The sequence below is a fragment of the Cyprinus carpio genome, chromosome B21, assembly GCF_018340385.1.
Source record: "Cyprinus carpio isolate SPL01 chromosome B21, ASM1834038v1, whole genome shotgun sequence".
Lineage (NCBI taxonomy): Eukaryota > Metazoa > Chordata > Actinopteri > Cypriniformes > Cyprinidae > Cyprinus > Cyprinus carpio.
The window spans coordinates 6,665,251-6,681,058 of record NC_056617.1 but is presented as its reverse complement, the minus strand read 5'-3'; the positions used below and the strand labels follow the sequence as shown (position 1 = coordinate 6,681,058).

General features: G+C 35.3%; 1 protein-coding gene across 6 annotated transcripts; it reads left to right on the top strand.

Annotated features, from left to right (window-relative positions):
- The first annotated feature begins 6 nt into the window (after nt 1-6).
- LOC109045528 (transcription factor TFIIIB component B'' homolog) lies at nt 7-15,368 on the top strand. Of its 6 annotated transcripts, none has more exons than XM_042748169.1 (28): nt 7-132; nt 742-1,004; nt 1,471-2,152; nt 3,138-3,250; nt 3,421-3,483; nt 3,574-3,744; nt 3,844-3,977; nt 4,063-4,157; nt 6,058-6,112; nt 6,226-6,366; nt 6,470-6,640; nt 6,814-6,877; nt 7,422-7,584; nt 7,685-7,803; nt 8,350-8,707; nt 8,950-9,081; nt 9,294-9,330; nt 10,195-10,287; nt 10,392-11,019; nt 11,297-11,421; nt 12,102-12,247; nt 12,332-12,621; nt 12,813-12,966; nt 13,047-13,080; nt 13,193-13,285; nt 13,731-14,133; nt 14,231-14,447; nt 14,539-15,368. In XM_042748169.1, exons 2-28 carry the CDS (start codon nt 748-750, stop codon nt 14,626-14,628), a joined length of 5,028 nt encoding a protein of 1,675 aa, XP_042604103.1. In that variant the 5' UTR covers nt 7-132; nt 742-747; the 3' UTR covers nt 14,629-15,368. The 6 variants fall into 6 exon arrangements, with proteins under 6 accessions (XP_042604103.1, XP_042604104.1, XP_042604105.1 ...); XM_042748170.1 differs by having other exon boundaries at nt 6,467-6,640; nt 7,425-7,584; XM_042748167.1 differs by having other exon boundaries at nt 8-132; nt 6,467-6,640; nt 14,234-14,447.
- The last annotated feature ends 440 nt before the right edge of the window (nt 15,369-15,808 follow it).

The window sequence follows — 15,808 nt, the reverse complement described above, 5'->3', positions numbered from 1 at the left end:
TAGAAGAAGAAACCTTTGTTCCGGGCCTCACCTCACAGTGCGCACTACGCATGCCCAGTAACAGACAGCAAGCATGGAGGACGTGAGCCGCTGAAGATTTTACTACAAAATCACCCTGGAATACCAAATAAAGTAAGTTTATGATATTTCCACAGCTTTATACTCATTTTAGTTTTGTAAAAAGCAACGTCGCTCTAATAAACCGTCCAGCATACGAGGATAATGGACATTGTTGGACAGGGCACTCTCAATGGACAGTCGAATGAAAAAAAAAACATTAAAAAATTTGACGAAAAGCGAAATACTTTTTTAAAAGAGCAATTTGTTGCGAGTAGCTGTAAACTAAATATTTGTGCTTTGAAGTGAGAAATGAAAATTCGATTGAAAGAGTTGATGCAATAAACAGAAATGTTGTAAACGTCACTGTAGTTGTCACGTGTTTCTGTTTTGTTATTGTTCATTTAAGAAACATATATATTTCTATATAGTCCCATATATACGAATTTGGGACTGGGACTAAGACTAAGGCCACCTAAGCTTGCTTGTTATTGCAAATTATATATATATATATATATATATATATATATATATATATATATATATATATATATATATATTTGCAATAACAAGCAAGCTTAGGTGGCTTATATGTGTGTGTGTGTGTGTGCGTGTGCATGCATGCATTTTTCCCTTTAAATATGTATATAGTCTATATATTTATCCTCTATGCTTTTCCCTCAGAGAAAGATGATACGCAGATCGAGAATTAGTGTTCGGCCCAATGTAAAGCCCACAGGCCGAGCTCAGACAACCTCTCGAGATGCGTCTGTAGAAAATATTCAGCCTCCCCAGGCTTCTGCCGACTCCGCTCCATCTGAGGGGTCAGAGGTCACGGTTGATGAGTTGAAGACTGACCAACCTATAGCAGCTTTGGAGAGGACCAATGAGGAAGCGTCTCAGAGCAGCTCCCTGAGTGACCAGTTGGAGGCCACTAAACATGGAGAGTGAGTCTGACACTTTCCATTTAATAAACATCTGACTTTGTGTGTTTATTATTTAGAATCATGCAATTTGAATAAAGACAACTTTTTTCATACATATATGCATATATAATATATAACATGTTATGTATTATTAAATTATATAAGTAATGAATACAAATTCATATTTCACCTTTTTTAATGACTTTGTTTACTTTTTTTCTTTTTTAATGGGTACTTCGGTGTGACAAATTCATTTTTAAAAGTTCAAATGTTCCATCAAGTTGTTAATATTAGTTTATAAAAATTGCATGTCTAATAATTACTGATTACAGAAGATGAATTTTAGTTGTTGCAAATTCTAGCATCTCACATCATAGGATAAAGCTGCTTGAAGTTTAACATAAATAAAAAAAAAAAAGTCAGGTGAAATATTATGTTATGCATGAGAGTATGGCCATTTTATCACTGATTCTTTGCTTCACAACAGGGACGCAGCATCTAAAAGTTCTGATGCCCAGGATTCAACAAGCACCTCTGCAACTTCTGGCCCTCAGAGGAGGAAACGCTTCACAGCTTTGCCCAACCTGGCCAAACCACGAGCCTCTCCAGCCTCTTCCAGGACTCCTAAATCCCCATCCAGGTCCCCTGTAAAACCAGTAACACCCAGTGAACCTGAAACCTCAACTCCCACTGAAGAGTCTTCCCTTCAGATACCTGCGCCTGTCCATAACCCCAGGCTTCCTGGAAGACGGAGACCTTCTGGAGGAGGCAGACAGGCCAAAGTTCAGCCCATCGCTGCAGCCCCACTACAGAATGACCAAGAGATGCAAAAAGATGGGGGATTGGAGGACACTCTTGTGCCGTTGACCATTCAGCAAGGGGAGTCCCAACATCCTCTAATAACTTCCCAACCTGATTCCGTTTTTGTCAGTGAAAACCCTCCGGCTCGTTCTGCTGTGGAAGATGTGGTTGTACAACAGGAGAGTGATTCTGGGCCGTCTCCGGGCCAGAGCCAAATGGATCTGTTAAGAGAAAGACTTCATAAACTTAAGACACCATCGAAGATTCTCAAGTCCTTGAAATCTCTGAACAACCCAGCAGACATGGTCAGGTTAGCTCAGGCACGGAAACTTCGGGAGCTTCTTAAAAAAGAAATTAACAAACAAAAGGTTTGTATGTGTTTTATATTAGTTTACTTTCTGATTTGTATTTCAGTATTTAGGGGTGCTCTAATTTTTTTTTTAACATCAGAAAAGCGGTATTTTGCTGCAAACATTGGCAGCTAGTTCCAAATATTTAAACCAAAAAATAAAATCTGGCTAAAGAATAAACAATAAAATCCTTCTCATAAATAATCAAGGCATGTTTGGGTCAAGTGTGGGGTTAGTAAGATGTAGTAAGTTATGTTTTTAAATAGCGGACCAAAGTCTCTTATGTTCACCAAGGCTGCATTTATTAAATCAAAAATACAGCAAAACAGTAATATTGTGAAATATTATTACAATTTAAAATAACCCTTTCTGTTTTATAAATATTTGAAAATGTAATTTATTTCTGTGATTATAAAGCTGAATTTTCAGCAGCCATTACTTTAGTCTTCAGTGTGGCATAATCCTCTTATAATTATCAATTTTAAAATCGGTTACTTAATATTTTTGTTGAAGCCATGATAGATTTTTTATCAGGATTCAATTAATAGAAAATACAACAGAACAGCATTTATTTGGAAAATAATTTTTAGTAACGTTATAAAATTCTCTACTGTCACCTTTGAGCAACTTAATGCTAAATAAAAGTATTATTATATATGTACTATTGTATGTATTATATGTATTATTATTATTATATGTACACACACACACACACACACACACACACACACATATATCTCTATATATATATATATATATATATATATATATATATATATATAGATATATAGATATATAGATAGATCTCTCTCTCTCTCTCTATATATATATATGTATAGGTAAATATTAGTTTAGTCCCAAATAGGATTTTCATTTAATCACAGTTTAATAAGTGCTGTTTGATCCTTACATATGTTAGGACACTTCATGGAGAATTTGTAAGGGAATTATTTAAATACTTTTAATATGAAACCCTGACCTCTTCATTGATGCATACATTTAGGAAGACAAGAAGAAACCCAAGATGGGAATCAAAGAACGCGAAGCACCCAAAGACCACACTAAAATGACCATGAGAGAGCTGATCTATTACCTGCCTGTTTCCAACCCAATGAAGTATGTGCCTTTCTTAATTTCTCTGTGTTTTTTAGAAGTGCATGTAGATGGAAATGCTGTAATTTTATTTGCAATGCTGTACAGCGATTACAACAATCCTCTAGTTGATAGTATTTTGTAGTTTCCTATGCCTCGATTTATATCAAACCCTGTCTTGTTTTTCTGGACAGGTCTTTCACAGAAGAGGAGCAGAAAGCATCAGAGACCGTATTAGATGATTCTCCTACACCAACGTAAGCCTGATCACTCTGTCTATCACCTTGATGCCACTATGAGATATTGTTTTCTCATTTATGATTTAGAATTGTGATTTTTCTCTTCAGGTCTTCTAAGACTCCAGCTGCTCCATCAGTTCAGGAGACAGTTGTAGAAGATGTTGATAATGAAGAAGATGAGGAAATAATGCAAGAAACGCAGCCAGAGGAGGAAGAGCCTCTTCTAGTGCCCAGGGTGAAGGTGGCAGAGGATGGCTCTCTGATTATAGATGAGGAGAGGTCAGTGACACTTTCCCCCCTGAGCTGCTGAGAAATGTATTCCAGAACCAGAATTGAAGGTAAACTTCCTACGTTTATTTTTGCTGTGTGTGTGTGTAGTTTAACAGTCCAGGTGTCAAGGGCAAAAGGACCCAATCCGGCAGAAGACAGAGATCCTATATTTGAACGTGGCTCTACCACCACCTACTCCAGCTTTAGGAAGGGCACCTACACCAAACCCTGGTCCAATGAAGGTCGGACGTCAGTCAAAATGCACCTCTTAATCCAACATGTGTTATACATTTCATTTATATAGGATCCTTTCTTTGACTATTCCAGAGACTGAAATGTTTTACTTGGCCATCGGCATGGTGGGGACAGACTTCTCCATGATTGCTCAGCTGTTTCCACACCGAGCTCGAATAGAGATTAAGGTGGTCACAATATCTTTGTTTTGTTCTCTAAACTACAGGTCCTTCTCAAAAAATTAGCATATTGTGATAAAAGTTCATTATTTTCCATAATGTAATGATAAAAATTAAACTTTCATATATTTTAGATTCATTGCACACCAACTGAAATATTTCAGGTCTTTTATTGTTTTAATACTGATGATTTTGGCATGCAGCTCATGAAAACCTAAAATCTCAAAAAAATTAGCATATTTCATCCGACCAATAAAAGAAAAGTGTTTTTAATACAAAAAAAAGTCAAACCTTCAAATAATTATGTTCAGTTATGCACTCAATACTTGGTCGGGAATCCTTTTGCAGAAATGACTGCTTCAATGCGGCATGGCATGGAGGCAATCAGCCTGTGGCACTGCTGAGGTGTTATGGAGGCCCAGGATGCTTCGATAGCGGCCTTAAGCTCATCCAGAGTGTTGGGTCTTGCGTCTCTCAACTTTCTCTTCACAATATCCCACAGATTCTCTATGGGGTTCAGGGTCAGGCGAGTTGGCAGGCCAGTTGAGCTCAGTAATACCATGGTCAGTAAACCATTTACCAGTGGTTTTGGCACTGTGAGCAGGTGCCAGGTCGTGCTGAAAAGACGAAATCTTCATCTCCATAAAGCTTTTCAGCAGATGGAAGCATGAAGTGCTCCAAAATCTCCTGATAGCTAGCTGCATTGACCCTGACATGGCACCCCAGACCATCACTGACTGTGGGTACTTGACACTGGACTTCAGGCATTTTGGCATTTCCTTCTCCCCAGTCTTCCTCCAGACTCTGGGACCTTGATTTCCGAATGACATGCAAAATTTGCTTTCATCCGAAAAAAAGTACTTTGGACCACTGAGCACAGTCCAGTGCTGCTTCTCTGTAGCCCAGGTCAGGCGCTTCTGCCGCTGTTTCTGGTTCAAAAGCACACGTCTGTGCACGGTGGCTCTGGATGTTTCTACTCCAGACTCAGTCCACTGCTTCCGCAGGTCCCCCAAGGTCTGGAATCGGTCCTTCTCCACAATCTTCCTCAGGGTCCGGTCACCTCTTCTCGTTGTGCAGCGTTTTTTGCCACACTTTTTCCTTCCCACAGACTTCCCACTGAGGTGCCTTGATACAGCACTCTGGGAACAGCCTATATCGTTCAGAAATTTCTTTCTGTGTCTTACCCTCTCGCTTGAGGGTGTCAATGTTGGCCTTCTGGACAGCAGTCAGGTTGGCAGTCTTACCCATGATTGCGGTTTTGAGTAATGAACCAGGCTGGGAGTTTTTGAAAGCCTCAGGAATCTTTTGCAGGTGTTTAGAGTTAATAAGTTGATTCAGATGATTAGGTTAATAGCTCGTTTAGAGAACCTTTTCATGATATGCTAATTTTTTGAGATAGGAATTTTGGGTTTTCATGAGCTGTATGCCAAAATCATCAGTATTAAAACAATAAAAGACCTGAAATATTTCAGTTGGTGTGCAATGAATCTAAAATATATGAAAGTTTAATTTTATCATTACATTATGGAAAATAATGAACTTTTATCACAATATGCTAATTTTTTGAGAAGGACCTGTATATATAGTACTTGATTTCACCATCTACACTATTGTTTAAAAATTTGGAGTTTGTATATTTTTTTAAATGTTTTTGAACTAAGTCTCTTATGCTCACCATGGCTGTACAGTAAATACAGTAATATTGTAAAATATTACAATTCAAAATTTTCTATCTTAATATGTTAGAATGAAATTAATTCCTGTAATGCAAAGCTGAATTTTCAGCATCATTACTCCAGTCTTCAGTGTCACATGATCCTTCAGAAATCATTCAAATATGCAGACTTGGTGGTGTAAAATACAAGCTCACTTTATTACCATCTTCTTTGCTGTTTTCTTATTCCTCTAGAACAAGTTCAAGAAAGAGGAGAGGAATAACTCATGGAGAATAGATAAAGCTTTCAGTAAGTGACCTTTTACTTCTTTAAATTAACTTTTAAAAATGAAATTGGTTCCTTATTAAATTGCGTTTTAAGACATTCGGTTGAAAATGAAGTAAACTGAAGTGCATTTTCAGAGGAGAAGAGGCGTTTGGATCTAGATTTCTTCAAAAAATTAATGGAGCAGATCCTAAAAAACGAGGAAATTAAGAAAAACAAAAACAAAGAGCTCATCAAGTTGGCTAAAGCACAGAGGAGAGTCCAAAGGAAAGCCAGAGGTCAGTTTTTTTTTTTTTTTTTTTTATGTCAAGTCTTTCCATTTGTTTATGATTCTCATAAACAAGTTATCATGCACAATTGCACTATTTTCTGATGCAGCAGCCAAAAGAAAGGAAATGGACACTTTATCGGATTCGGACAGTGATGTGGTGGCTGGAGAAAAGGAGAATGAGGACCTCTCAAATGATGGAGGAAGTGATACCACTCCAAAGAAACGCAGAGGAAGAGGGACGAATACTCCAGACAGGAGAATCAAGAGGACAAATGGAGAGGGTATGCAAGGAACAATTGAAAAAGAAAAAAACATTTTCATTGTCTTGTAAAAGTCCAGATGAATTGTAAGTAACATCCAATGCCTAATGAAACTTTAGTGTGTTTTTATTGTAATTTTTTTTTTTCCATTTTATTTTATTATTAATTTAAAAAAAAATGTTCATGTTTTGTAGCTGAAATAGATGAACCTGAGGACTGTGAAAATCTTACTTCTGATGTCCAGTCACAAGATGACAGGTAAGAATGAACCCAAATATATTATTAAAAGGTTACAGATATCTCACATTATTCAGTTTAAAGGTGCATTTACATGTACACTTCCATTCAAATTTAAAATAACTATTTTCTATTTGAATATATTTTAAAATGGCATATAGTCCTGTGATGGCAAAACTAAATTATTATTCAGTTTAAAGGTGCATTTACATGTACACTTCCATTCAAATTTAAAATAACTATTTTCTTTTTTAATATAATTTAAAATGACATATAGTCCTGTGATGGCAAAACTAAATTTTTATCAGCAAAAAGCACTCTTGAGCACTGTTGTGCTGCTCTTTTGTGAAAACCATGATAAATTTTCTTTCATTATTCTTTGTTGAATAAAAAAGATCAAAAGAACAGCATTTATTTAAAATATTTTTTCTTTGCCCATTAAAAGTAAGTATTAATTAACTTTTTTCAAACTTTTGAACTGTAATGTAATTTCTGCACTACTTGTGCAGTTATAATTTATAATGTAATCAGATGATTTGGCGACTGAAAATGTAACTTTTTCTAGTAGATACAAGAGTCCTGCTATTAAATCAGCTCAGCTCAAAGGTCGACTGCAGAGACCGATCCCAGACCTCAGCCGCAGATGGGGGAACAGGCACCCTGTGCCCAAAGGCAAAGAGAACGGGACCTCAGCCGGAGAGGAGAGTAACATGGACAAGTCCCCCAAGGTGATGTTTTCAGCTGTTTGATGTGATAGTTTTGTGTGTATTATTGTATTACTGTACAAAGTCATTTTTATCTGTCTGTTTATAATTTGCTCTCTTCTAGGTGCCTTCAGCCTCTGTAAAAGAGAAGAAGCAGTCTGTAGTTCTCCTTGAATTGGAAGATTTAGAGGAAGAACCTGACCTGAGTGCTGTACAAGAACAGATATTCAATAAACCAACCAGGTAAGTGTGAGAATCTTTAGATCACTTTAATAACCGTTTAAGGATCTCAATGCAACTGTGCATTTTTTAATATTATTTATATACTATTACAGTATTTATTAATAATTTGAGTTGACTTTTATATTTTATTTTTAAGGTTTATTTTTATTTAATGTTTGTTTTAGTTTTAGTAATTTTATGTGATTGTCTTTTTTTTTAAAACAATGCTATTTAGCTTTATATTTTATTTCAGATTAGTTTTTAGTAATTTTAGTACTTAAACTCTGCTTATTTCAGAATTTCTCATTTCATTTAAGTTGTTCTTTTAATCTCTATATTTTATTTTGTTGCAGCTTTACTTCTATTAATGCAAATTATTTTAAATAATTTTTTACATGCAATGCAGATGTAATTGTGTTTAGATCCGGAATCATGTGATAAATAAGTATGATTGATGTTTGAATCAATTTATTTGATTTTTGATGATCATTATATTTTTTGGCATTATTCTGTGGTGTTGTTTTCAGTTTTGGTTGTCATGCTAATTATTATTTCTCTTTTATTTAGGTCAGGAAGGATCCCTAAGCTCTCTCAGCATGTAATACAGGCAGCGGAAGATGAGGAAGAGCTCTCTGATCTTCCTGTGTCTTTCAAAGTTCGTGGTGAGGACATTAAGGCACCTGGCCGGAGAGCTAAATTAAAACCAGGTCCCAGATTGAAACAGGGCATGCCTAGGAGGGGGAAATCTAGACTGGTGACCTTACTGGCCTCTGGAACTGAGGAGGAAGAAGAGGAAGTAGAAGAATCTGTCCTGAGCCGGGAAGACTTTCCTTCAAATCCTGAAGAGGAAAACCAGGCGTTTGTGCCAATGAGTCTACGTCCTCAAGCGCCTGTTAATTCAGAGGTGGTAGAAACCATGGAAGAGGTATGTTTATGTATTATCATAAGAAAAAGGAACCCTAGTGGGACCATCTTTATCACATATTATTGCCATCAGTGTTTTTTTTTTTTTTTCATAAATTATGTTATGGTTTTCAAAAAGTGAGTTTATTTTTGTTTTTGACATTTTGTTCATATTAATTTCTGCATGTCATATCATAAACTCACAACCTTCCTACCTTTCATTGTCCTTCTCCCCCATTGTGATTGATTGCCATTGTCTCCCAGCTGGACATTTCTGTGAATGTGCCTGATATCCTGGGCACATCCCAGAATGCTTTGTACCCTGAGTTGTCATGTGATCAGGACACGGTGCCTGCTGGTCCTGTCCCTTGTGAACACCAGCTGGACCTGCTTGTTGTAAGTCTCACCAATACCATCTATGTCTCTGGTCACATCTGACACTTCCTCTGTTTACTCGTTTGTAATGTTGCAGTGTTCATCATAAATGCACATACATTTTCCTTTTTTTGTTATCTGCAGTGAAATTGAATTTAGTTTCTTCACTTTGGAATTGGAACGTTTTTGTAGTGTTTGATGAGATGGTACTAATTTGTGTTTGATTTGTTTTGGATGTCATGGAGTTTCTTGACCCAGACCACATGGAGGGTAAGACGAAACTCTCTCTCGTGGAAAAATTCTATGATGAACTGAAAGAACTGCCAAATGAATTGTTATTATATGGATTATAATACCATGCATTTGTGTCTAGTTATCATATGTAGTCAAAAAGGTCTCAGTATGCACTGTAATGTTATATCACAATATTTAATCGGGCAAAAATACACAGATCCAGAAGGCAGTTTTCGGAGAGAAAAAAAAAGGCAAAAACAATTTTTTTTAAAAATTTAATTTCCATGTACATCATTTGTTATACCAATAATAATATATGTTTGGATTTAAAAATATTTATGATCATTTTAATTTAAATTTACATCAATGTTCAATTGATGGAAAAAAAGCTTTTATGAAATAAAAATGGGCAAAAATGCATTGATAGAAGTCTAATGTTCTGATTCAATAAAACTGTTTATTCATAATTTTTTATTGCATTATAAATTATTTGTTTTATTTAATTTCAATTGACATCAATGTTCAGTTGATGAAAAAATAAGCTTTTATGAAATAAAAATGGGCAAAAATGCATTGATAGAAGTCTAATTTTCTGATCTATTTATTCATAATTTTTTTGTATTATATATTATTTGTTTTATTACAATGTACATGATTGTTTAAATAAAAAAGATATATATTTGTGTTGGTTCTACTATAAATTATATATAATTATTTATTTTTCCAGTCATTTTAAATTAATTTTCCATAAGAATATGTATATTATGTTATCATCCAGACTTTAAAAAATATTGTGTGATTTACCTTTTGCTTAAATTACCCAGCACTACATGCAATGCAATTATTTTACTCAAAAGCTTTGAAATTCTGGTAGTTAATTTTTATACATCTATCTTTCAGTATGTAATGAGATCAACAATGAAGCGGCCCAGACACTTCTCACCATTGGGAACTCAGCTCAGATGATCCACACATCAGAAATGCCCTGTACAAGTAAGAATAACTTAATAGTTCAACCCTCTTATTTCTTTCAGTCCAAATCAACTTTTTTCCTTTCAATCAAATCAAGATGATTGACTGAGCAAAATCTTTTTCAGGTGGAAATGATATTGTTGTCCATGAGGAAGATATGACAGAAACAGTTGTCTTGTCTGGTTCTTCTGTAAATTGCGAGTCACAGACCAAAGGTGATGTTGAATTTCCGAGCTGTGAAACTCCTATTCCAGAACCTTCTTCTGAAGAAACCTCCACCCAGAATGAAGAACCAATCAAATCGCAGACAACTGATGCTCATCCTGCTCCCATTCAACATGAGACACAGTTTCCACCAAGCAAAAGAGGTCGGTTCTCCAAACCCAAACCCAATATTGGTCAAGGTTTGAGAACCAGACGTGCGCCACAGCAGCAAATCTCTCCAGAACTTGTCACAGGTTCTTTGGGGACCTCTAAGGGTCCGTCTTCCACAGAACAGGATAAAAGTGCAATGCAAGAAGACTGTTTTCCTGTGAATCACCTGCCAGACTCCTTTACCATCCGCCCTGAGGGACTACAGCTGGATACATCATCTGAAACAAGAGAAGACAGTCCCAAAGTCATTCTTGAAAGAGTGACTAAAGAAGATAATGGATCTGTTTCATCTTTGAAGAGAAAGAATGATGATATAATCACAGAAGAAAATATAAACGAACAAGAAGGGGCAAGATCAGAACCACAGCTGACTAAAAGGTATTAAAAGTGTTATATATGGCCCATTTATTTAGTTTTTTAAATTATGTATTTATAAGTTTTTCACTGATAATGTTAGTCAGTGTTCTCTCTTTTGTGATGTAACTTTTTCAATTTGTTTAATTAATTTTTTTTAAATTGATCAATACAATAAATAGAATCATTTGCATATTAACATGGTTCCTTGAATATCTAAAACCAGATTCAGATTCCATAATACTGTATGAGACTGATATTTATATGCATTTGTCTAAAAAATGTCTGTATGTTGTTTCAGTGTGAACGAGTCTCAGAGCACATCACTTGAGTCCTCTAAACCTGTCAGGAGGTACCGCGGACTCAGACCTCAACCAAACCTGACTCAGACATCCAGACGCGGCAGCATGACATCAACCACAGCAGGTAACAGCCACAATTATGTTTTATTTATTATCTCTCTGTAACTTTTTTATATTTACATTTTGCATATATATTTTTTGTATTCATAATTTTTATATTCTCATTTTCATTACTGTGATATGATTGTAAAAAAACAAAAAAAAACAAGCAGAAATAAACATAATACCATGTATAAATTATTTTAACTTTTTAATAATATGTATTTTTTATGATTACAGCAGATTTTTATAAACAGTTAATTTTCTAAATGTGCTTAACTGTTGAAAATTTCATTAAAACCAGGTTCCATTTTATTATGAAACATAAGATTGAATAAAACTATTTATTTATTCATTCATTCATTTAATTATTGTAATATATATGATTTTTAAATGAGAATTTACATGATTGTTTAAATAATAACAATAATAATAAAAACTTTAAATCTGTGTTAGTCCTAATATAAATTATATTTAGTCCAGTATTTTAAAATTATTTATAAGAATGTTTGTTATCATCCAATCTTCTAAGAATATTGTGTAATATTGTGTGTAAATGTGCTTTGTTGTCGCAAAAATAATGATTGAAAATTGAATTAAAATCAAATCCAAATTATTATGCAACATATAAGTTATTAATTTATCAAAATCATTTAAAAACAAAAGCAAATATCTATTTTTATGTTTGCATATGATTTCTTGCAGTATTAAATGAGAAGCCATCTGCTGCTCAGCCTTCCATGAACACTTTCACTAAATGTCCTGAAGAGGGTGCTGTATTTTCCACAGAACTTGATGCATCCAAAAGTGCAGCTCAACAACAAGGAGCATCGAGCATTGAATCAGTAGAGGTAAAATATCTGTTAAAAACTATTAAACCTCATCAGGTAGAATTATTACAATAATAAATATCATGTTATGTGTCTGTAATTCAGACGGTCAAAGATGTCACCCTGCCAGTTGTTTCTGAAAACGAGTCCAGACAGAAAACTGTGGTCATGCTGGACGAGAACAATAGAACTAATCCTGCGGAAGTCAGCAAAGGCAGCATTGTGGAACATCCTGGATGTGAATCAGAAGACACATCTGCTGAGTCCACGCCTGGGGAACCTGTGTTTGTACTCTCTCTCATAGAAATCCCGCCTACTTTAGATGAGGGGGCGGGGTTTCGGACAGAGCTCCTCCCACCTGAGGCAGTGTCTGAGTCACATTCTCATGGTCAAAGGTACCTTATTTTAAAACTGTTATCTGATGCCATAAACACTTGGAGAGAGCTAAATAAACATTAGGAGGATGTTGAGAATCCTGGTTGAGAATTTGTTAGCCAAATGAATGTGGATTTAAGTCTTATTTGCAAATGTTTCCATGTTCTACCTATTGTGCTTTATTATTTTTTCCCATTCTTCTTATTTTCAGTGCTAGTGAGAGTAGGGAGGTATCTCACCTTCTGATCACAGACGCTTTAGTTCCTGTGTCAGAGGATGAGGAAAAGAAATGTGAACAGGGAGACATGGGCAAATCTAGGAAAGGAGAATTGAAACGCAAGACACCAGCCTCCACCTCTCAGGGGGTAAAGCATGCATCTTGACTTTTTTAAAACTATAAATGCTTGATAAATGCTGATTAAAACTGAGGCAATTTCCTTCCTAGAATACCAAAGGTGAGAGTCAGGCAGAACATCATGGTAAGAACATTTCCAGCCCATCTTTATACTCTAAAAATGAGCATATATGGTACAGATTTAACATCTGTTAATGCATTGCATTGCCCTATAACCCAGTTTCTTTATGTGTTAGTGGAAGGATTGGAAAGCTTTGTGGCAGAGGGGACTGATGATGAGAAGGAACATCTGGAAAAGAAAAGAAAAATTCCTGAGAGAACCAGGAGAGGTAAGGGAGCTTTCAAAAGTTTGTTATCTGGAAGATTTTTTCATGTTTTTGAAAGAAGTCTCATTATGCTTACCAAGGTTGCATTTATTTGATTAAAAAAATACAGTAAAAAACAAAATATTATTATCATTTAAAATAAATGTTTTCTATTTGAAATTATTTTAAAACGTAATTTATTCCTGTGATGCAAAGCTGAGTTTCCAGCATCTTTACTCCAGTCTTTATTGTTCTTCAGAAATCATTCTAATATGCTGATTTGCTGCTCAAGAAACATTTCTGATTATTATCGATGCTGAAAACAGTTGTCCAGTTGTGTGTGGAAACCATCATGCATTTTCTTTCAGGATTCTTTGATGAATTGGAGTTAAGAAAAACATTTTTTTAATAAGAGAATTTTTTGTAACTTAAAGCATGTCTTTAATTTAATGCACTTTCTTCTGTTTAGCAAAGCTGCAAGTTAAACCCATCCCAGTTTCGCGGAGAAACGCTCGAGGTGGTGATGCTAAAGAGGACACAGCAGCTCTCTCTTTTAAACAGACTACCTCATTACCTGTTTCAACACAAGAGACGAGATCAGTGCCAGAGCAAACTGTACCTGCTGTCATTTCATCAACGGATGACTCAATATCAACCACCATCTCTGACAGAGAAGCAACTACAGACCTTTCTGAGACTAGTGATAATACTCGATCACCTGTCTCTGAAGATTCTGTCCAGGAGGGTTCTTCCCAAGGCATCATGGGAAAAGTGGACCTCTCAGGCAAAGAGACCGTTGAGTTGGCTAGTAGATCAGACTCACAAAGTGTCAGTCAAATCACGCCTATTACCACAAGTGGGCCGCTTACAAGGTGGGTGGCTCTACATTTTGTTAGTTTTTAAAGCAAAATGGCTTTGATATTGCTCTAGATGTTATGATCCATTTTTGTTCATTTGGATGTCTTCCAGTAGACCAGGCAGAAGACCCAAAGGGTTCCTGTCCTTCATTTCATCAAAGAGTACACAAGGACCCCCAGCAGCCCATCGAGGGGCCAAACCAGGCCCCCAAAAACCAGCAGTCAACACCGCACGTCCTGAGAGAAAACGGACAGCAGTCGGGCCTGTTACCACTGCAACCAGCCCTGTAGTAAAGCGACCCCCACCGACCCCTGCATCTGTCATTGAGGTATCATATGTTCAGATATTTCAGTGCTTTTATGGTCACTTTGCATATTTGTATTAGTAAACCCAGATTTGATTTTTCTCTATCTATTCAGCAGAACTTAGATGAAGAACCCACAAGTGTCTCCAAGTACTTCTTCAGTGACATCTTTACTGAAGTTGATGAACTAGAAGACATGGATTAAGGCCAAAGCAGTCACAACTAACTAAACAATCAGGAATATAGTTTGACATAAGTCCGGTGTATGACGTGTGAATATTTGAAGTTTTCCCAGGACACTTTTACCAAGAGGAGCCGCAACTGAAGATGCAGCGAAAACATACCTCAGTAACAGCTGACATAATGTCTTTTATGTTATTATAATTTTATTTAAGGATAAATAAGTATTAATTCAGTTATGTTTTTGTTACTGTTGCACTCTTTTGTTATTTAAAGGTGTATTATAATTCATGTCTGATCTGAGCTTAACTTAATTTTTTTATTAATTTTTTGGTCTCGACTTGCATTTTATTTCCAGTTATGAGTAAGCAACACGTTCATTTCTCTCACAGTAATTTCTCTTACATCATTTGCTAATATATATTTATTTTAAATAAAAAAATGACATTTTGTATGTTTTTTTTTTATTTTTTGAAAGTGACTTTTCTTTCTTTATAATTTTTTTAAGAGCAGCTTTGAAACAAACCTCCATTATAAATAAGCACTGTCCTGTTTTCAGCTCCATGCTGTCTGTGTTGTATTTTAGCATTGCTCCACATTATTTGTAGCATTTTTATATTCAACTTTTACCTTTGTTCAGTTTTATGCTCTTCATATTTGTTTTTCATAGTTGTATGCAAATGTTCTCAACCAAATGTTTTACTTATATGTCTTTGTAAATATGTTAATAAAAATTGACAGTGTGTTTGTAAAGGTTGAATTTCACACAATTTTCCATCTGTCTGAATATATGAGAAATAATTTATATTTATAAATGACAAATCTGATGATTAGATTCATAAAATAACATATAATAATTTTAATACAGTCACTTATTTTTTATTTACCTTGTATGCATAAGTGAATGAATAACGTGTTTTAATTGCACAGAAATGTTACATAGGATAGCAATTAAAGGGATAGTTCACCCAAATTGAAAATTCTGTCATTAATTACTCACCCTTATGTTTACAAGCAGAGGAATGCACACTGATGGATTATTTACACACATGGACTATTTTAACTATGTCTTTACCTTTCTGGGCATTGAACGGGGTAGTTGCGTTTCTGTCTATGCAGGGTCAGAAAGCTCTCCGATTTCATCAAAAATACATTTATTTGTGTTTCGATGACTAACGATGATCTAACAGGTTTGGAACACCATG